General features: G+C 42.5%; 1 protein-coding gene across 1 annotated transcript in view; it reads right to left on the reverse strand.

Moving 5' to 3' along the window:
- Window positions 1–23,420, reverse strand: part of COLEC12 (collectin subfamily member 12) — a 176,097-nt gene that overhangs the window by 17,284 nt on the left and 135,393 nt on the right. Inside the window, exons 3-5 of the mRNA XM_081561796.1 lie at window positions 22,356–22,478; window positions 12,748–12,846; window positions 10,635–11,681 (exon numbers count right to left, since the gene is read on the reverse strand). Coding sequence (XP_081417922.1) covers window positions 10,635–11,681; window positions 12,748–12,846; window positions 22,356–22,478 — 1,269 coding nt within the window. The remainder of the gene's footprint in view (window positions 1–10,634; window positions 11,682–12,747; window positions 12,847–22,355; window positions 22,479–23,420) is intronic.

Raw genomic sequence — 23,420 nt, forward strand, 5'->3', positions numbered from 1 at the left:
CACAGTCATTATCCAGCCAGTGCTTGTCAAATCAATGTGCCTCATGGGTCAAAAAGCCCATTGCAGGCTTCCCTGGTGGTAAAGAATCCACCTGCTAATGTGGCAGATACAGATTCGATCCCTGGTCCAGGAAGATCCCACACGCTGAGGAGCAACGAAGCCCATGCATCACAACTACTGAGCCCACGTGTCCTAGAGCCTGTGCTCTGCAACACGAGAAGCCACTGCAATGAGAAGCCTGCACACAGCAAGGAAGGGTAGCCCTTGCTTGCCGCAACTAGAGAAAGCCCACGCAACAACAAAGACCCAGCACAGCCAAAAATAAATAAATAAATTTTTTTATAAAAAAAAATAAATAGAAAGCCCGTTGCATTAGTGGTAACATTTTGGGTCCAGCAGAGACTAGAAGGGAGGTATTCTAGGGTAACAGTGTCCTGCCTGGTGACCTTCACCTCATTCTAAGAAATCACCTCCACTCAATCTATGTATCAGGTTGACCCTGGCTGCCAGTATAGAGTGGCCATGGGGAGATGTCTTCTCAACTCTATTCATACTTCTGAAATGATCCTGTGACCTTTTATCCATAATTTGATTTTTTTTTTCCTGTTTAACCTGAGGAGGCTCATTAAACAGCCTAGCCATTTAGGAAAGACAGGGTGAGTTTTCACTGCCAGATGGAGCTCCTTTAAAAAGGTAACTTAAAAAAAAAAAAAAAAAGGTAACTTAGCTCCTTTGTATAGCTGAGGAACAATGTCTTAGAGATTATTAGTGGGGAAGGTGGACTGTGTGTTCCTCTGTAACGCATGCAGCATGATGGAAGGTTCTAGTGGAATGATACTGACAATAGGCCAAAACAAACAGAAATCTGATTTATTTGGAATAAAGGCAAAAATAAAAGTAACCCCACCCCCCAACAACTACTTCTGTTTTGTTCATGTTCTATGTTTGACCTTAATAAATCCAAATAGGGGGAAGGGGGGTTGGGAAAGAAATCCAAATAATGAGGAAGATCTGTTGGGAAATTCAAGTCCTTTAGAAATTCTTTATTCTCCTTATAGATTTTCCAATAACCAGTGTTGCTCTATCACGCATGACTGGGGTTGGTACTGTACTCGCAAGTTATGGGAAATGAGTTCACCCATGGCCAGGAAATAGTGCCCATTCCAGGGCCTGTCGTCCTGTTCTGAATGTTCCGACAGACCCACGTGACAGAGAGTTGCATTTCTTCCAGAACACACTCCTCTGGTTGCCAACAGAATTACAAAGACATACGATTCTCTCTTCCCCTCCTGACATGAATCCAAGACCTCCTTTACCTGGGGTGACAGCTTTTCATGAATCTTCTTTCTTTCTGGGGTCGGGTAGTATATGGTGTTTGGCTATTTCTCTCTGAACCAAAGTTACACTTGAATATCCTCACCCCCTCCACAAAGAATCATGGCTTATTTTAAGAATGGCATAAAAACACAGACCTCACAGTCAACACAAAATAACAACTGATACTAATTTCCAGATGTTGAGAAGGAAGGGAATAAAATACTGGGAGGAGATGCAAGTTTTTGCCTTGGATAAAGTATAAAATCCTACTTGTGATGGATTTCCTAACTAGATTAGGATAAAAACTGAATTTTTCATATGAAGCACTACACCCATCACAAATAGATTATCTGCATATTCAAAGAGATACATGTATCCCAATATTCACTGCAGCACTGTTTACAATAGCCAAGACCTGGAAGCAACCTAAATGTCTATCAACAGATGAATGTATAAAGAAGTTGTGCTACATATATACAATGAAATATTACTCAACCATAAAAAGGAATGAATTTGAGTCAGTTGAACTGAGGTAGATGAAGCTAGGGCCTGTTATACAGAGTGAAGTAAGTCAGAGAAAAACAAATATCATATATCAATGCATGTATATGGAGTCTAGGACAAAGGTCCTGATGAATCTATTTGGAGGGCAGGAATAGAGATACAGACGTGGAGAATGGACAGAACTGGAAAAGGAGAGGGTGGGATGAATTGAAAGAGTAGCACTGAAATATATAAATTACCATGTGTAAAATACATAGCTAGTGGGAAGCTGCTTTGTAACACAGGGAGCCCAGCCCGGCTCTCTGTGACAACCTAGAGAGGTGGGGTGGGGGTGGGAGGGAGGCTCAAGAGGGGCAAGCAACACAACTTTGTAAAGCAATTATCCTCCAATTAAAAAAACAAATACGTCTCTGTTATATTAAAAAGTTTAATGTAATGTTTTATATTCATGGCTGTGCATAAACTCTTAGCAGGCACACTGCTAGCACCCACGTCTTCATCCACAGCTGCCCCAGCCTTGGAAAAATATCACAGAGCTAGAGCCGGAGGCTGGAACTCTGCCTTCAAACACTGGGCTATGGGAAAACGTACTCTGTGTGCCCCATACTCAGAGATTCATTCATATACTTGGTTCATTAAGACAATACTTTGCTTGCTCCTTAAGACCTAGATATTTGCTATTTATTTCTTTTTGAAAATCACTAAGAAAAAGAGCTAAAACCATTTCAAAAGTCAGGACTGGATCCCCCTACAAAGCTGATCAGTAATGCTAGGAATATGTCTTCCTCTAGGACTTGGGACACCAGTATTGCTTTTGGCATCTGGATGATTCTAGGATTTTAGGTATTACTTGAATCTTTTTTTGGGGGGGCAAGCAGCTGTTAAAGTTAAAGTAAAATGAAATAAAATATAAGCCACTCATAGTGTCTTAAAAGTGGAAACTCTGAAATAAATGACAAGACAGTCTTCATGAGCCCATGCAATAACTTGAATTCAGAGTCGAGAAAATGGTGACGCTACATGTGGGGCAGACATGATGTCCTGTACAGAACAGCAAACTGGAGATTTGCTTTTGAGGCCACGTGTTTGGCTGCCTAGCTTGGGATTTTTTTTTTTTTTTTTGCCATGTGGCTTGTGGGATCTTAGTTCCCTGACCAGGGATTGAACCCGTTGTCCCCTGCAGTGGAAGTGTCGAGTCCTAAGCAATGAACCACCAGGGAGCTCCCCTGGCTTAGGATTCTGAAATGCCAGGATACCATGTCGCTGTCGAATGAAGGCTCCAGAAATGCCCGTATATGACCAAGACCAGAACTCAGAACAGCTGTGTTTGCACTGTCAGCAAAACCTCCTCCCCAGGCATCCAGGCTCCAGAGCCAGGAGCCTTAAACACCAGAATCCTTTAAACAAACATCTTAAAGAGGATAGGAGACTTTAAATACTGTGCCGTTGCTGCTTTGACCACCAAGCTGCAGGCTTTGAGAAGGGCCGAGCCCTGTTTCCTACCCCTGAAATAACTTTACAACTTGTTTTCCAAAAAACTGCTCGTGCCTAACGGAAAATAGAGAAACCACTTTAATTCTTACTGCCACTCAACATCGTGGAGACTTTTATTTTAGAACCACAAGTGGTCAGGTTGGAAGATACAGAAAAATAGTAATATCATCTGACATATTTTTCTTCTCATGCAGTGAAATGAATCACATTTATTTAACACCCACATATGAAAAAGTCGTTCTGCTGTGCTTCGGTGAAAAGGAATACACAAATTAAAAGGAAATTTAAGACAGGATTTTTGGCAATCGTTTTAAAGAATAATTTGGTTCTTGACCTCATGTTCAAGATAGTCAGACATCTGGAAAGCCACGGAAGCTCTTTGTCCACAGAGGAGGATATACTTAAGCCACTGTTTCTCACCAACTGGCCACAGTGTGCTTCAATGCCTTTGAATGCCTGCACTCAATAAACGTGGATCAGGATTTCCCTGGTGGTCCAGTGGTTAAAAATCCACCTGCCAACTGCAGGGGACACGGGTTCGATCCCTGATCCAGGGAGATCCCACATGCCTCGGAGCAATTAAGCCCGTGTGCCACAACTACTGAGCCCACTCGCCCTAGAGTCTGAGTGCTGCAACAAGAGAAGTCACCGCAATGAGAAGTCCATGCACCATAACTAGAGAGTAGCCCCCAGCAGAGCCAAAAATACTATATAACGTGGATCACAAATGAGTGAAAGTCAGAGACTGGCAGCACCCAGTCTGATTCCTCTCCAGGGCTGGGCACCGGGAAGCCAGCAGTAAGAACTTCCGAACTCCCATCAACCTTAAAGCCTGTGTCGGTACAACTGTATTCTTTGTGGACATGAATGTTGTCTTCCTTGGTGATATACTGGCTGGGGCTACAGCAGAGGGAAAAACTTGGACAGGAACTGAACATACTCACACTTGGGTATGAATATTAGTTAAGCCTCTGCCAGGCACTGCACTGTTTTATAGGCTTCCCTGGTGGCTCAGACGGTAAAACGTCTGCCTGCAACGCGGAAGACCCGGGTTCGATCCCTGGGTCGGGAAGATCCTCTGGAGAAGGAAATGGCAACCCACTCCAGTACCCTGGCCTGGAAAATCCCATGGACAGAGGAGCCTCGTATGCTACAGTCCATGGGGTCGCAAAAAGTCGGACACGACTGAGCAACTTCACTTCACTTCATTAAGTCCTTATAACTGCAATAGGTAGACAGATACCTGGTACTCATCTCCAGGGCTCTCTGGCTCTAGAGCTCTTGTTCTCATCACTAAAACTCATGGTCCTCCCAGAAGAGCAGGTGCAGGGAACTGTCTGGTTGTACTAGGAGGATGCGATTTACACCTACATGTATTGCAGGAGTAGCTTAGGGTGTGAGGTGAACTTTCCACCTAAGAGTGTGTTTTATGAAGTATGAAGTCTTCCATGTGCCACATTAGGATAAAAAACGTTACATTATCTGAAACAAAAAAAAAATAAGCCTTTCATAAGGTTCTGGGATTTATGGAGGTAGATATCATTGTTGTCAGGATTCAATTTTGTCGTTGTTGTTCAGTTGCTCAGTCTTCTCTGACTCTTTGCAACCCCACGGACTTCAGCATGCCTAGCTTCCCTGTCCTCCACTATCTCCTTGAGTTTGCTCAAACTCATGTCCATTGAGTTGGTGATGCCATCCAACCATCTAATCCTTTGTCACCCCTTTCCCCTCCTGCCCTCAGTCTTTCCCAGCATTAGGGTCTTTTTCAATGAGTCAGCTCTTCGTATCAGGTGGCCAAAGTATTGAAGCTTCAGCTTCAGCATCAGTCCTTCCAATAAATATTCAGGGTGATTTCCTTTAGGATTGACTGGTTTGAACTCCTTGCTGTCCATGGGACACTCAAGAGTCTTCTCCAGGATTCAGTACATGACTTCATATCTAGTTACAGATGATCATCTTGCTCAGCCATCTAATCCATCAGCTTCATGTTTCAGTTCCTAATGAGGCACACGTCTGCTGTGGCTGAACTGTGCCAGAAGCATTAGGGTTCTTGAGAGTGCAAGTCACCAAGAAGTTCCTGGAAAGCTCAGAGTGTTCTGAATCTTGCAGAGGCAAACCTAAGCTAGGCCATTGTTAATCCCACCCTGCTCCTTCCTGCTCCATCCCATCTCTCCCTCATCCCCAGGGGTGGGATCTGGTACAGAGAAAGAGGAAAGATGCCAGAGACGAGGTGTGGGAGGAACCCCTGGAATTTGGAAGCTGATCCCTTTCCCGCCTCTGGTTCTCTTGGAATCGCCAGTGGGCATTCCCATCCTGGAGGAAGTTGAACAGATTGAATAGAAAGGAGGTGTCTTAGCTTAGGAAGTTTCTCAGGTCAACTTACAGAAAGCGCAGCTAATGAACAGATCAAGCATAAATGTTAGTGGGATGTAAGGAGAGAGTAACATGGAAACAAACACATTAGCATATGTAAAATAGATAGCCAACGGGAATTTGCTGTGTGACTCAGGAACTCAAACTGGGGCTCTGTAACAATGTACAGGGGTGAGATGGGGAGGGAGGTTCAAGAGGGAGGGGGCGTAGGTATACCTATGGCTGATTCATGTTGATGTTTGGCAGAAACCAATACAATACTGTTGAGCAATTATCCTTCAATTAAAATGAATTTAATTATTTAAAAAAATAAATGGGAAAGCAAATGAGAAAAAAAAGATACCATTCAGAAACCGAGCTCTGAGACCTTTCAGAGACAGAGTCAAAAACCCCATCCTAAGAGACATCTCCCACTTAATACGTCTAAACAAGCCTTTCTTTCTGTCCCCTGGTCAGTACCGACATCCACCTCATTGTTGTTGTTCACTCGCTCAGTTGTGTCCAGCTGTTTGCAACCCCATGGACTGCAGCACGCCGGGCCTCCCTGTCCATCACCAGCTCTTGGAGTTTACTCAAACTTATGCCCATTGAGTGGTTGATGCCATCCAACCATCTCATCCTCTGTCGCTCCCTTCTCCTCCTGCCCTCAATCTTTCCCAGCATCCACCTTATTGCTCAAGCTAAATACTTGGGAGATGCCTATTCCTCCCCTCTGCTCATGTCTGATCCATCCATGAGCCTTCTCCAGCTCCTCACAGCTGGCCTGATCCCATGTCCCGTTTCCGCCACAGCACTCCACTCCATCAATGTACCAGTGCCTCTGGGCTGCCCCTTTGGGCTTGGGACACTTTGGGGAGGGAAATCCAGGGTCTTGCACACCAAATGTGATCAAGAAGGGATCTGGGTGGGCTCTGAGCATTCACAGCCCCTCCAGCCCATGCATTCCTTACCCTGCAGGCACAGCCACAGAAGGCCAGTCAGGGCTATTGTCTCGGGAAGGGCTGGGCTGCCCTTGATTCTCTCTCCAGGATTCCTCCTGACCGAGAAGACCCACTTTGGTCATTCATGCTGCTACCATCCATCCTAAGTCACCCACAATGGGTCCATCACCCCTCACTGGACCGCTGCCTCCAGGATCACTTCTTGGTTATCTGTTCTTCCCCTAGCATCCAGGATGACCTTTCAAAAATATAAATCAGGTCATGTCACCACCTTCCTTAAAACTCCCCCTCACACTTAGAGTGAAATCCCGTCTCCTTGGCCTCATAGGCTCCCCTGGGGTGGCCAGGAGAAAGGGCATGCATTTTCTGTGATTACCTGTGGGGTTCGTATCACAGGCTTTGCACCAGATAGTCTGGGCTCAGATCCTGTTTAGCTACTTATCATTTATGTAAATTTAAGCAAGTTCCTTAAACCCCTTGAAGCCTTAAGTTTCCTCATGTATAACTGGCAATGAGTTTGTGAGTACCTGCTTTACAGAATGGGTGTCACAGGGGTAATTCATGAAAAGTCCTCATTACACTCATACTTAACTTCAGTTGATAAAAATAATCAGAACAATGGAAACATTAACTCATTTAAAGCCAGGCTCTGAATCTTCAACTAGAGCATTTTGTATACTAGCTGTCAAGACACACTGTCTGTAAACTAAATACGTCAGAAGTTTCCTTGCAGAAGAGAAATTAACAATTAAACAATTAAACTGTTAATTAATAAACAATTAAATAAACAATTAAACAATTAAAATAAACAATTCATATGTCAACTGTTAATTAAATTAACAATTAAATCATGGAATGATAAACCTATGTCATTTATTGTTGTTTGGTCACTAAGTTGTGGCCAACTCTTTACGACCCCATGGACTGTAGCCCCCCTTCTCCAAGGAAATGACATCTCCAAAGACATTTATAGCTAGAAAATATCCAGAATACCATGTCAGGATTGTTGAGGGTATTACAACTTTAAGAGACAATTAGAAAGCACTTATTTTATGAGACTGCAAGTCTGCTGAGATTTCCCCTCATTGTGAATTTCGGTCGAGAAGGAATAGGGGAAAAGAAATAAATAATAAATATAGGTAATAAATAAATCAAGCACTGAAGAACTGTCTGACCGTTGTAAAGCCCACTCTTTATTCAGAGTATGATTCTCACCTACAGTACCCCTGACAGGCATTGTCCAGCCCCTCTATAGCTGGGGCACACATACGGTTCACAGAACCCATTATATTTTCAAGCAACAGCAATTTTTATAAGGAGCACTGTATAAAAACTAAAACTTATTTTCCTTTAATGAGTATCCTCTAGTCTTTGTTTAACCCTCTGGAGTACCTCAGATGTCATTTAAAATCTCTTCCACATGACAGGCTTTTGAATAGTTATAAACAGCTGCCTTATTCCCCACTAAGCAGTCTCTCCTACAGGTTAAAGTTCCAGGTTCTTCGATCCTTCTTCACAGCACATGGATTCTAGACCCCATCACCCTGGTCCTATTTTTCTGAGCATGTTGGTCTGTGAGCATCCCCTGTTGATCGGGCTCCCCAACATACACACTGTCCTCTGGGAGTGCTTTTGCCATGCTAAAAGGAGGGAGTATCACCTCCCTCATTTTGGATATCATATTTTTATTAATACAGCAAAAGATCACATGAGCTTCCCTGGCAGACACATTGAGTTGCTTTACAGTCTACTAAAATGCCCCACGCTTTTCATGCACACTTCCTCTAAGTCATGCCCCCCACCATCAACATTCGTGTTTGGTCTTCTCTATCTACAAGCGGGGATTTTCATGTCTCCCCCATCTATTTCATTTTGTTGGCATCTCTTTACTCTTCCAGCCTCTGCAGATCACTTTGGATCAAGATTCTCTGACCTGTTAGTTAGTATACACAGTTTCACATCACAGAAGTATTGGACGTCACCCATGTCCTCATGCTAGTCCCTGCAAAGCTGTTGAGCAGGTCTCTGCCATCGGCCACTCAGCTCTGCTTCCAGGCTCAGAGGGGCTCATTTAACTATCACTCTTTATACTCATTCAACTAGCATGGAAGTCACACCCAAGGGTGACTCCCAGTGACTCATGCCCTTGTATAATCCTTTCCCCTTAAGCATGGAACCTGTAACTTGCTTCTGACCAACTGTATATGGCAAAGGTGGTGGGATGTCACTCCCTTGACTAGGTTACATTATATAAGACTCTATCTTTGCAGGATGGAGCGAGAGAGACTCCCTTGATGGGTGTGAAGAAGCTGCAATGGTTTGAGATGGCCACATGGCCAGGGACTGGGGTGACCTCTAGGACCTGACAGCCCATCTTACCAACAGATGAATTCTGCCCAGAACCTGAAGGAGTGTGGAAATGAGGCTTTCCCTAGTCAAGACTCTGATGAAACCACAGCCCCTCACTGAGCCTGCATCTGGGAAAGACCCTAAGCAAAGGATACACCTATGCTGTGCCCAGATTCCTGACCACAGAAACTGTGTGATTAGAAATGGGTGCTGTAAGTGCTGAGTTTTTAGTAATTTGCCACGCAGCACAGAAAATGAATACAACAAATAAACCCATCTAATTGGTCTATCATCCAGCACTGATCGCTCCACCTTGTTCTGAAGGGTATCACTGCCAGGAGCCTTGCTGAAGTCCAGATATGCTATTTTTCATTCTCCTAGTTTAAACAACATACTATCTCTGTTACTGTCAGGAAATAAAATGAAGTTCACTGGCCTTCTCCTTAGTGAAGTCATTCTGATGATTATTGCTTTCCTGAAAGCTCAAAAATGATCTGACCTGATCCAAGGACTTTCAGTTTATAGGGATGACCTCGTTTAGAGTAAAACTCAGATTTAATATGTAAATCACATCATTTCCCTCCTCTGTGGCCTTACAGTTACTGTGATGGCCAATCACCCATTGTTCATGGCACTTGGAGGTAGGAATCTCTTAATGGTCACTCTATGATCTAAAAGATTGAATCTTTCTTCCAAAGGAGCCCAATTTATAATGGCATTGAAACAGCTAGGCACTGAAAACTTTCAAATTAACCAGTCTTTCATTCACAAACATTTAGTGGAACGCCTTTAAGCACTGTCCACAAATTCTTAGTTATGCTTCCCTTTCTTTCGAGAAATAGAACTTAATTCCCCTCTGCTTTGAGTGTGAGATGGACTTAGTGACTTGTTTCTAAAGGAGAGGATATGGTGGAATGATGGTATGTGACTTTTGAGGCTAGGTCATAAAAGACATCTTGGCTTCCTTCTTTCTGTTTCTCTTGGATCATTTGCTCTGGAGGCAGCCAGCTGCCCTGCTGTGAGGACACTCAAGCAATTTCTCATGATGAGGAACCAAGGCCACCTGCCAATAATGAACAAGCCCAAGAGCCATATGAATGAGCCATCTTGGAAGCAACTCCTCAGCCCCAATTAAAGCTTCAGAAGACTACAGCCCCAGGGCTTCCCTGGTGGTCCAGTGGTAAATTCTGGGGACATGAGCTCCATCCCTGTTCCAGGAAGATTCCACATACCTCTGGGCAACTAGGCCCAGGTGCCACAACTACTGAAGCCCCAAGGACCTGGGGCCCATGCTCTGCAACAAGAGAAGCCACCACACCCGTGGTGGCTCTCTCTCAACAAGAGAAGCCCGTGCACTGCAACTAGAGAGGAGCCCCTACTTGCCGCAGCTAGGAAACCCTGTGAGCAGCAACAAAGACCTCCTGCCCCAGCACAACCAAAATTAGATAAATAAGGAGACTATAGTTCCAGCTATCATCTTAACTACAACTTTGAGAGATACCAAGCCCAAACCGCCGACTTACACTAAGCTACTCCCGAATCCCTGACCCACAGGAACTACACAATAATACAGGCTTATTGTTTTAAATTGTCGAGTTTTAGGGTCATTTGTTCTACAACCATAGATAACAACGTAAGTTCAGAATTTCCACTTACCTTGCAGGATGGTAAAATTCTTGATGAGCTGACCATGCTTGGAGTCCACCAGCTTCATTTCTTCCATAATCACTGACAAGTTGGCCACTTCCGTGTCCAACCTGGACCTCATCAAATCTTGCTGCATCCTGAGAGAAACAGAATCCAAACGGATGTTGGCCAGCGTGTTATTCAGGGAGGTCAGATCGTCCGTGTGTTTGGTCAGCGTGTCCGTGCACGTGGTCCTGACTTCATTCAGGTTGCTGGTCAGTGTCCGCAGGTAGTGGGCTGTGTAGCTGATATTGCTGATGATGTTCACAATGTCTGACTCAAAGAGCTGGAAGCGCTCCTCGAGCTGGCTGAACTTGGCAGCCGTTCTGTTCTCCGCATCCCTGTGTACGTCCTGCAGGTCCTTCAGGTTCTGCTCGTTGGCTTGGGAGGCTGTGGTGATATTGTCCATCTGCCCTGCGAACGAGCTGAGCTGGCTGTTCATGTCCTCCAGGGTGTCGTTGTTGGCTTTGGCCAAGGCGGAGTTATTGGCAGCCAGCGTCTGCAGGCTCTGCACCTTCTCCTTCAGCCAATCCGTGTCCTTCTTGGCTTGCAGGAAGACCTGCTGTAGGTTCTGGAAGTCGTTCTTGATGCGCTGGATTGCCTGGCTCGTGTCATCCACAGAGCGCTGCAGGTTCGTGATGAGGTTCCTCTGCTGCACCTGTGTCAGGTTCAGGTTGTTGAGGTTCATGATGACCACGTTGTGAGAGTACATTTGGCTCCGCAGGTTGCCCTGCAGCACGCTCGTGTCCTGCTGAAGATTCGTGACGTAGCCGTTGTACGCCTGCAGGGTTTTGTTGACAGTGGTGATGAGGAAGGAGTTATTCTCCAAAGTTTCCTTCAGTTGACTCTGCCGGTCCACCAGCGCGTCCCCGCTTGCCTGTAACTTCTCCAGCGTATCTTTGTTCTTGCTGGTCTTTTCCGTGATCTCACGAAGTTGCTGACGGAGATCCAGGATGTCCGACCTGAAGGTGGAGAGTTCTGAGTTGGTGCTCAGTGCTTTCTTTCCCGTTTGGTCCCCTGGAATCAGACACGTGTGTTACTCAGGTTGGTGGGATGGAGATGTGTTCGGGTGAGGCCACAGATTCCCAAGAATAGAATAGAGTTCTATTCCTAACTGGAATGTGCTCTGTTTTGGAAAGAAAACTTGTGCGACGTGCTCACTGCACGCATTAGTAAAATCTACATCTGTTAGACCTGAGTCCTCAGGAATTGGAAAAGGTGCAGACTACTAGCACAGATTAACTTGGGTGAACACTTTTCTCATGGAAGGAGGGGGAATTTACTTGCTTCTAGAGCACTGGGAAGGATGTCAAGAAGGCAATAACCTTCTATTTGTTAAGTTCACCAAAATTATTCTTTTAAAAATTGGGGGAAAAAATCACATAATAAAATAGGCTAGAATCTTCTATTTCTCAAAATCACCAAAATTCTTCTTTAAAAAATTGGGGGGAAAAAAATCACAGGATAAAATAGGCTGGAATCTTCTATTTCTTAAAATTAATTTCTACAATTATTTTGTGCAGTTTAAAATATTTCAAATAAGAATTTACCAAGCATTTTATAAAAGAGCTTTTGATAAAGGGTATTTGTGGGTTGTTTTTTCCCATCAGGATTGATCTTCAGATTTTATTTGGTACACAATAGTATTTTTGGGGGGGAGGGGACTCAACTTCAAAATTGATCCTTAATTTTAAAATTTTAAAGCTTTTGAATTAAATCATGAGGAAAGATTAACACACAACATGAAAGTTTAAGGTCTTTCCGGGTGAATGTGAGTTTAGAGCCATGTCATTCTAAAAAAAAAAAGAAAACCTGTGGTCATTTACATAGAGTTGAGTTAGGGCAGCTGTCCCCAACTCTGAGATCTAATGTCTGATGACCTAAGGTGGAGCTGATGTAATAAGAATAGAAATAAAGAGCACAGTAAATGTAATCCACTTGAATCATCCCTAAACCATCCTCCCTCCTACCTCCGGTCATTGGAAAAATTGTTTTCCATGAAATCAGTGCCTGGTACCAAGAAGGTTAGGGACCGCTGAGTTACAGGGATTCAACTTCACAGTTCACTCTCATTGCAGATTACCTAATTTTTTCAGGTCGCTTTCCACTGCTGTGAGCTTGTCATCATAGGTTTGGCGAGATGTCTCCATGCCACCTGTAACATTGTCCATTTTCTCTACAACTAAGATTTGGAAATCAATGGATTAATGCACATACCTGCTCACATTTTATCTTTCAGTTCAACAAGAGATCATTTCATGACAGAATAAAGGAAACAAAATAAAACAAAAAGCATAAATGAAATCAAATCTAGGGGAAAAGCCATTCTTTTAGGAAAATAAATAACGTACTTGTTGCAAACCCCAATGGCAGTTTAGTTGGTTGAAAACTCTAGGTTCTTAGCTGTTCTCATGATTATGTAGTGCCTTGGGGACTTTAGAAATAGTTTAGAACTCACTAAATTTTTTTGTATTATAAAAGTCCTCAATCTGTGTTATCATTTATATTAATTTCCATAGGTGGAAGCATAACACTGTAATTTATTTACAAAATTGTGTCACTCAGACTCCCTGCCATTCTTGGCAGGTGTGACTCACTTATCTGCAAGGAGATTCCACAGCAAAGAACATCTAGCTCAAGTTTATACATAAAGTCCTAGTAAAAGAGATGCAAAGTCAAGGGTGTTTGCCACTCTCTGTCCTGAGTTCACCACTAAGGCCTGACAATCTGCTTCTCCTTAGTGACACGTGAATCTTTAACACTTCACAAGAAGATGCCTAAGTGGGTTTCCAAATAATAATAATAATTTCCCAAGAAGACTTTTTCCCTAGCATTTTCCTGACTGTATATGATTGGAAAAGTTAGTGATGCAGTGTTAAATGAAAGCCACTGTTCTTATTCATTCTCAGAAGAATTAATTCTCTGTGGTTATAAATTTATCATTCTAAAATGTCTAGGAATTGTCTCCTAAGGCGAAGGAAACAAAAGCAAAAATAAACAAATGGACCCTAATTAAACTCAGAAAGTTCAGCACAGCAAAGGAAACCACTGACAAAATGAAAAGATAACCTACTGAATGAGAGAAGATATTTGCAAATGATATGATTCATAGGGGTTCATATCCAAAATATATAAACAGCTTAAACAACTCACTATCAAAAAACAAGACAATTTAAAAAATGGGAAGAAGACCTGAATAGACATTTTCCCAAAGAAGATACACAGATGGCCAACAGGTAAGTGAAAAAATGTTCCACATCACTCATCACCAGAGAAACACAAGTCAAAACCCAATGTCAGAACCACAATGTCTCACACCAGTCAGAAAGTCTACATATAACAAATATTGGTGAGGATGTGGAGAAAAGGGAACCCTAGTACACTATAGGTGAAAGTGTAAATTAGTATAGCCACTATGGAGAACAGTAAGGAGGTTCCTTAAAAATCTAAAAACAGAACTACCACATGATCCAGCAATTCCACAACTGGGTATATACCTGAAGAAAATGAAAACACTAATTTGAAAAGATATATGCACCTCGATGTTCATAGCAGCAATATTTGCAATAGCCAAGATAAGGAATCAACTAAGTGACCATCAATGGAAGAATGGTTCAAGAAGATGTGGTGCATATATACACAATGAAATATTACTCAGTCATAAAAAAGAATGAAATTCTGCCATTTGCAACAATGTGGAAGGACCTGTGGGGGTATTATGTTTAGTGAAATAAGTCAGAGAAAGATGAATACTGTATGATGTCACTTATATGTGGAATCTAAAAAATAAAACAAGCTAATATAGTATACATAACAAAACAGAGACAGACTCACAGATACAGAGAACAAACTAGTGGTTACCAGTTGGAAGAGGAGAGAGACAAGAGGGGTAGGAGATTAAGGGATAAAAATTATGAATAAAATAAATAAAAAGGATATATTGTATAACACAGGGAAATATAGCCATTATTTAGTACTAACTTTAAATGGAATATAATCTGTAAAAATATTGAATCAACTATGTTCAACACCAAAACTAATATAATATTGTCAATCAAATATCTCCAATAAAAATATAGAAACAAATAAAGTATACAAAGTGAAAAAAAAAATAGCATGTCAAATAAGAGTGTCTCTCTCCAGAAGTGACTCCCATGAAATCTAACCTCTAGCAGCTTGAGATCAAGGCTGACTGTCCCTCTTGGTATCAACAGCTTTTGAAAAAATGATGACTCATTTTTTAAAGCATGGCTATGGTTTATATATTACTTGTGGGCCAATGGATCCAGTCTATTTTATTCAGCAAGCCTTCCAGCCATGCAGGACTACGTGAGAAGATTCTTGGAGCTCTCGTCAGGGAGCAGATGTATGTTCCCACGCATCTGTGTGACCTGAAGTGAACCAGCCCCAGGGCTCCCGGCACCTTCCCTGGAGAAGCTGGCTGTGCTCTTCCCCAGGCTTCTCCAGTCAGTCATAATGAAATGTGTGGCTTGCATCAAACACTCTCTCCCCCCAAGCCTTTCCATGCATGCTTCTCCCCACCTAGAACGTTCTTCCCAGGCTTCTTCCCCAAGCTAAGCCCTCCCTGCTCTTCAAGACTCAGCTGGTCACATCCTGTGGGAAACCTATGCTGAAGTTTATCTTGCTGGGGTCTCTCTCCTGATCACAGGACTCCCATCATGGTGTTGTCATGGTTTTGCTACTCCAAGACCCCTTGCGAGCGTGTGTGCTATGTCACTTAAGTTGTGTCTGACTTTCTGCAACCTATGGACTGCAGTCCGCCAGGCTCCTCTGTCCATGGGATTCTCCAGGCAAGAATACTGGAGTGGGTTGCCATGCCCTCCTCCTGGGGATCTTCTCAACCCAGGGATTGAACCCGAGTCTCTTACATCTCCTGCATTGGCAGGTGGGTTCTTTACCACTAGTGCCACCTGGGAAGTCCCCAATACCCCTTAGGGCAGGAAAATTGATGCTGGTTTTATCTCCAGCTCTTAGCTCAGTGTGTGGCACATAGTAGGTATTCATCACAGATTTATTCATTACGCTATTTAAATAAACAAGAATCTGCCTGCTGGCTGCCGAGGCCTATGGAAAAAAAATCAACTGAGCTAGAGGTTATGCAAGCAAACATACAAACCAACCCAGGGAGGCCTTGGCATTGGCAATGAGCATGGCATTTAGTTGAATAATTATTTTTTTTTTCTTCAAAAAATTACTATATAGACCCAGAGATACAGTTAAAATAATCTGAGGGTTGTCTGACAGGCATGCTTATTCCTAGAAACTCCAAAGAACAAAATGTTTCATCTGCATTTTAGCAAAGCTACCCTTTAAAAAAATAAAACATGGAATGTTTACAAGTTTAGGTTCAGTTTTGATTCTCAAATCAAAACACAAGCCTCAGTCTGTCCTCAAACCACACACAGGGATCTTAAGTCCTGCCCCTTTTTCCTGGAAGCCAGAGAAACCTCTGAATATGCTGACAGGCAGTCATTTTCAACCCTCTCTAATTTGTCTTCCATTTTACTTTTAAAAAACACAGAACTGTCACAGACAGACCATTCAGGTTTGTATAGAGTAAAAGGAATAAATACATTCACTTAAAAAAAAAATCCGTTAGGTTTCTCTTTGGTGCTAGAAAACTCTTTGCCCTGCCCACAAGGGCTAATGAACTGGTTGTAGGCACCAGGGCGGTGTATCTGTGTTTAAAAATAGGATTTGGATATAAAGCTGCAAACTTGACGGTTGCAAAGCTGGCAGCTTGCAACTGCTTAAAAATGCTAGACTGATGGAGACCAGAAGTAACACTTGCTGTAATAACACACAGCATTTTCACCAGTTTTTACTCTTAACTCATTAGCACAAATTCTCAGTCAGGAAAATAGTGGCAGACATCCTCTCTGACCCTAGAAACTCCCCAACTTTGGAGAGAGACCTCGGTGTACAGATTGTTCTCACATGAGGAAAACAAACAGGGAACACAGAAGGGTCCAAGCAGTCTGTTTTTAACACGGTCCCCTTTATTAGGGGACCATGTCTGTTTCTTGACAGACTTTTATCTTCAAAGTATTACTTTAGGTGTCATATATATGAAATGTTGCCCCTCTTCAAGTACCCAAAAAGCTCAGTTACCTAGGATAATCCAACAATAACACTTTTTCTATAAAAGTGCTTGGTCTTTTTAAAAATTATTTCAAATTGAAGGATAATTGCTATATAATATTGTGTTGGTTTCTGCCATACATCAACATGAATCAGCCATAGATAAACATATGTCCCCTCCAGTGCTTTTTTAATTTTAACTGATTTACTTCTGGCGGCACTGGGTCTTGGTTGCTGCCCGCAGGCTTCTCATTGTGGTGGCTTTTCTTGTGTGGAGCGTGGGCTCCAGATCACAGGCTCAGTGGTTGTGGCACACAGGCACAGTTGCTCCACTGCATGTGGGATCTGCCCGGACCAGGGATTGAGCCCACGTCCCCTGCGTTGGCAGGCGGATTCTTAACCACTGGACCACTAGGGAAGTCCTATCAAAGCCCTTGATCTGGGCCACTAACCTTTTCCTCCCTGTCTTGATTCCACCCATTCTTTAAGGTCTATTCTGAATCTCACTGGCCCATTGTGCTACGCCTTCCCTGATGATCTGATTCCACACCAATGGACCCTGTATCTGAAGGGCAATAAAATCAGCCTCTACAGATTGCCTCACTCTTTCCAAGGTATATCACATCATCATTGCAGTTAATCCTTACGACTGCTATTTCACACATGAAAAAAAATTGAGGCCCAGAGATGTCCAATAACTTCCCTCGAGTCACACAGCTTATAAGGGACCAAGTAGGATTCCAGGCCAGGAGATCTAACTCCAACATCCATGTTTACTCTGTAGTTCCACTTTGCCTCTCATTGAGTATTTCTTTTTCCTAAATATGGTTTCTTCCAAGAAAAATCCCTTGCAGAGAACTGTGTCTTTTTTCTTGTTTTTTTTTTTTTCCTAGTTTCTTTTCTTTTTTTTTTTTTTTACATTTTTATTTTATTTTATTTTATTTTTTCTTTTTTCTTGTTAAGAGGACCCACTCATGGTCTGCTGGTCTTTTCATTTTTAATATTTATTTTTTATGGCTGGGTTGGGTCTTAGTTGTGGCACATGGACTGTTCGTTGCAGCACACGGGCTTCTCTCTAGTTGCACTGCATGGGCTCTAGAGCGTATGGGCTCTAGAGCATGTGGGCTCTGTCGTTTGTGGCACACAGGCTCCCTAGTTGAGGTGTGTGGGCTCATTTGCTCCACAGCACATGTGATCTTAGCTCCCTGACCAGGGAATGAAGCTGAGTCCCTTGTGTTGGAAGGCAGATTCTTAACCCCTGGACCACCAGAGAAGTCCCAGGACTATGTCTTCTTTATCTTTCCTTTATACTCATCATTCTTAGAGGTCTACCAAGTACTTGTCATGTTTGGGACAAACATGGACATGGAGGGTCCAGAGATATAGCTCATGACTGGGCCTCGGCGACAGGAAAGAAGAATAGAGTGTAGAGGTCCTGCCTGGTGCTCAGGAGGATGTCTACCAGTTTGACTGTAGGAAACACAACTCTTCAGTGGTATCTGGAACTTCCCAGTAATACCAGGTACACTTCCCTGGGATGTAATAAAGACATTTCTACCTTGAACACTATTTCAGGTTTCATTACAAAAATACTGTCTGGTGGGAGGGTGTTATCCTTGATTCTAACAACAGCTACACAGTGTGGTCTGATGCTCATTTGAAAGCCTGCTTACCCAGGTGTAATGCTACCTTGCAGAAATGAGCAGCAAGGCAGACATCTGTGACCAGGAATGTTGTATTAGAGGAGGTTCTTACTGAGAAAGATTCAGATGTCTGTCTTTCTTCTTTATCTGAAATCCCTTAAGGTAGCATCCTGCTGGGCAGGACCACAAAATACAATTTTCCTGTTCAGGGAATGTTCCAGAGAAAAAACAGCCCACTGAACTTAGAAGGTGGCTTCTGCCTGGATGATGATAAAAAGTCCAGGACAGAGGGTGCACCAAGCTGTAACCGTCCAAGAATGGGCTTTCTGTAAGGTGGTTGACATGCCGCTCGGTCATCACTAGTGTACTGACCTGTCTGGGTGACTCAGCAATCCTGACTTGTTCAGCAAATTCTCTGGAAGGAACTTAAGTTATATGCTAACTTGTATCTACCTAAGTGACATAAAAAGAGAACTAAAGAACAGTTGGGGCTTCCCTGGTGGCTCAGATGGTAAAGAGTCCACCTGCAATGCAGAAGATCCAGGTTCGATCCCTGGGTTGGGAAGATCCCCTGGAGAAGGGAATGGCAACCCACTCCAGTATTCTTGCCTGGAGAATCCCATACACAGAGGTGCCTGCTGGGCCACAGTCCATAGGGTCGCAAAGAGTCAGACATGACTGAGCAACTAATACTAACACACACACACACACAAGACAGTTTTGAAGGAAACGCTATGGAGATGCCTTTGCAAACCGATAAATAACGGAGTTTCTATTTTATTTCCTTCCAACTTCTCCTTCAGGGAAACCTCTTCCTTCACTGAATATTCTTTTTTGTTTCTTCATTTTTTTTTTTTTAAAGTGGAGTGAGTTTCTCCAGACTTCAAAGGGATGTGTGTGAAGGAAGAACTTATCTTTCTGCCTTTTACCATGTTGGGTCACCAGAATCTTATCAACAAGAAAGAGGAATCACTGTTCAAAGTAAAGAGAAAACACATCTGGAAAATATCAGTATTTGAGTTCATCAAGGCTGTGTTTAAAGACAAAAACTGCATGTTGTATTATCTTCTTTTTGTCAGTAGAAGCCTGCGGGATGGGGGCCTTGGACTAGAGAAAGAGGAATAAGAACATGGTCTTGCCTCTAACTTGTCTCACCCCCTCAATCTCATGCCCCTTTATTCTGGTGAGATACACCTAGAGCAGGCCAAGCGATTTTGGGATTTTAATCTTTCAGGTAGGGCCCTGAGTTGCAGCAATTGCCTTAGAGGTCACTGGGTATCCATTGATTGCCTTTATAGAAGTCAGTCATAATTTACAATTCAACCATCTATCCATCGTCTCATTAATTCACTCAGTAAACTTTACTGGGTCCCAATTATGTACTATGAGCCACGTGCTAGTAGGAGATTTAATAAATAAAAGATAGCCTCTTGTCTTCTTGAAGCTTACAGTCTGGGTGGTGGGACAGACCCATTAGCCATAGTGATATAGTGCAACAGGGACTAGAGTGAAAAATGATGCCATGGGGACCAGCAGGTGGGCACCCAACTCAGCTTTCAGGGACTTTTTGCAGGACACACGTCTGAGGGAGACATGAAGGGAAAGAAGGAAAAGAAAGTCATGAGAAAAAGGTGGAGAAGACGGAAAATGTGTTCCAGGCAAATGGACCCACACAAATAGGCCAGAGCCGAGAAAGCCTTTCCATTCTCATAAACACAGAGGAAATATCTGTACTTTAAAAACAAACAAACAAACCCCCCTCCTTTGGATCTACCTGTATAATTAAAGATTCTAGACTTTTTTTTTTCAGAAGTAAAAATGAAAAAATACCACATAGAGGTATTTCTTCAAACCTTTCTCATCTCTGTTTACTTTCGTCACATCACACAGTACCCAGCCTTAAAGATACCGGTTAAATGACAGTTTGATTTCAAGCCTCTTCTTTATCTGAGTTCACTAGGAAAAGTTGTGGAGAAGTGAGTAATGACCTCAATAACCCAGTAAGGGAAGACAGCCAGGCTGAATTACCTAGGACATAAAACACCCTCCTTTTTCCCATTAGGTTTCCTCCCCCTCCTCCCCCTGTCCAGCCTTCGCCATGATTTAATAGCCTTTCTTAACACTTGCTCTGTTAATCCTGGGTGAGATTAACTCATTGCAACTGGATAAAATGGCCTGGTAATTTTCCATATTTCCACTGCCCAACTTCATCAGTCAACACACTATGGGAACACACACAATTTTCCATGGAAATAGGTTTAGAAGTGGACTCCATAAGCCTTGACTATAGTATTTTTAATATGTTTTGCCGTTCTCATGGCTAGAACTGTAAAAACGCAGTTATGAGGAAGCAAGGAAGAGAGAGTCCTTTGGATTGCAAGGAGATCAAACCAGTCAATCCTAAAGGAAATCAACCCTGAATATTCAGTGGAAGGACTGATGCTGAAGCTGAAGCTCCAATACTTTGGCCACCTGATGCGAAGAGCCAACTCATTGGAAAAGACCCTGATGCTGGGAAATACTGATGGCAAAAGGAGATGAGAGCCACAGAGGATGAGATGATTAGATGGCATCATCGACTTAACAGACATAAGTTTGAGAAAACTCTGGGAGATAGTGAAGGACAGCCTGGCGTGCTGTAGTCCATGGGGTTGCAGAGTTCAACATGACTTAGCAACTAACCAACAACAACAAGGAAGAGAGATTTAGCCACTCTGCTGGGCCCAACCTCAGAACAGGTGGCTCAGTTATATCATCTTTGCTCATCCCAAGCACCTTGAAGAATGGCACCATTACTGTCATTTTACAGGTAAAAAGTCAGTAACACTAAGAGGTTACAATTCATATCCGGGTTACACAGCCATGCAAGGACTTAGCGTAATTCCTGGCACGTCAACGAGCACTTAATAAGCACTAGCAATTGCTCTTCAAACGGTGGACTCAAGAACTGGACAGGGACCATTCTCATTCCAGTACATTGTGGTCACAGGAAAAGACTAAATCCGGGAAGAGCAGTGGGAGGAATTACAAGTTGGAGGGAATTCACTTTGCATCTTTCTGTCCCCAGGTCAAATTGATGGGGCAGGGAACAGAGATGGGAACGTGTGGAATTCTCCACTGTTAACCTGTCAGGGTGAAGATGAGCAGACCCCATGTCTGCCTCTCTCGCTGAAACCAGAGGACACGTCTGTTTCACCTGTCTCTGTGAGGCTTCCATGGCTGTTTTCTATAAAAGGGTTTACATAGTTCGTGATTCTGAATCAGGACACCTCCTACCTGTGGTGTCTGGAATGGCCATGGGGGTGGGGAGAACCAACCCACTTTATCTGCAAGTCTGGGGGGTTCAGGCAAAAATCCTGCACCGATCTTAAACCAGACATGTTCAAAGAATGTCCGATAAGCCGTAAAGTACAGCTGAGGCAATGGTGCCATCTCTGTGTTTCATTTCTACAGGGCAGTGTTTTTCTGGAGATAGATAAACAACAGTGACCACAGTAAATGTGCTGAAGAGAAAAAAAGGGAATTTTAAGGCCAGTCCTCGGGTGAAGTAAGTCGTGTCTCTGGAGGTCTTATCCTCTGTCAATAGAGTTTTCCTGTGTGCTGACTCCAGAGTTTTTGTGGGGCCTCTTAGAGATAAGATGAAAATAGAGGAAGAGGGAGTATCTGGAAATAAGTAGGAAAAAGCAACAAAGAGGGAAAAAAATTACAGCTCATAAAAGGACCATGATTATGGTTGAAATGACTCAAGAGGAATTGCTCCTTCTCTCCTTTCAGATTCCACAGCTGTAAGAAGCTCAAGACATAAAGATGGAGCTTCAGAGGTTTAAGTTTTGCATCTGAATTGTATTAATGAACTATTTCATGCCTGCAAATGTACTTGTGTTTTCAGGTGTAAATGAATGAAAGGAAACTTGCTTTTTCGAAGGAAAAGGGAAAGAGTACTTACCTTTGTATCCCAAAATGGCTACTGTGATGGTAAGCAAGGCACATAAAATGTATAATAATATGATAGAAAGCTTCAGTGCCCAGTTATTTTTACATTTGGTACATTGTGTTCCTTCTTGAATACCTGTAAGAAAAGGCAAATCTTAACAACAGTAACCAAAAACACCATTTCAGAAGTAAATTTTTGCATTTTGGTTTAAATACTATAAGAATATAGTTTTCACATGTCTTTCTATAGGTTGAGTGGTATTTTAAAATTAAACTTTATACTCACCGCTTGAGCAATATATTTAACACAACTTAAATATTGCCATTATGTTATTATAAACATATTTAATGACTTGAAAATAGCACAGAACTTTGTTTCATAGAACAGTTTCCAAATCACATTCCATTATAAGATCTCTATATGACAAAAGACTTAAAACACCCAAATCTACCTGTTTCAGCCACTATTGGACCAACAGTAACTCAAACACAACTAACCAAAAAAAAAAAAAGTGACTTTTCCCTTGACGTTTGTTTCAGTGGTGTGCTTGAGCTAATTCCTACTGCTTTCAAGAGTCAATTGTCAAATTTGTAGGAATTTAGGGAGCTGGTTGTTAAATTGTTGGCAGCTTGAACTCAACCCTGGAGGGACTATTTATACCATGGAAATTCACAAACACTATACATGATGCCCTCACACATCCCAAATTGGTTTACCAGCATGCCACTGGCTATAATGTACTACATAACTTAATAATGTACTGTTACTTACTATAGCAGAAAATATAGGTAATTTTAGGATTAAAATGCTCAATATATAACCACTTTTGTACATTACATACATGCAGAAAACAGACAGTGACCTTATTTAAGTTATCACAGAGATATGAATAACAACTAGGGAACAACCAGAAAAACCAGACATTTCTGATGAGAAGAGGTAAATTTTTATTGCTCACAGTTGAACTGTTTGAAAAACACTCTAGTCTAAGTGGTAAACCACCATCACTTCTGCAAGGGACTCCAGAAACTAACCCATAAAAAGGGAACTTGCCATAGTTTTATTAGAAACACAGAA

This window comes from Giraffa tippelskirchi, chromosome 14 (genome assembly GCF_054371585.1).
Source record: "Giraffa tippelskirchi isolate mGirTip1 chromosome 14, T2T-mGirTip1v1.2.pri, whole genome shotgun sequence".
NCBI lineage: Eukaryota > Metazoa > Chordata > Mammalia > Artiodactyla > Giraffidae > Giraffa > Giraffa tippelskirchi.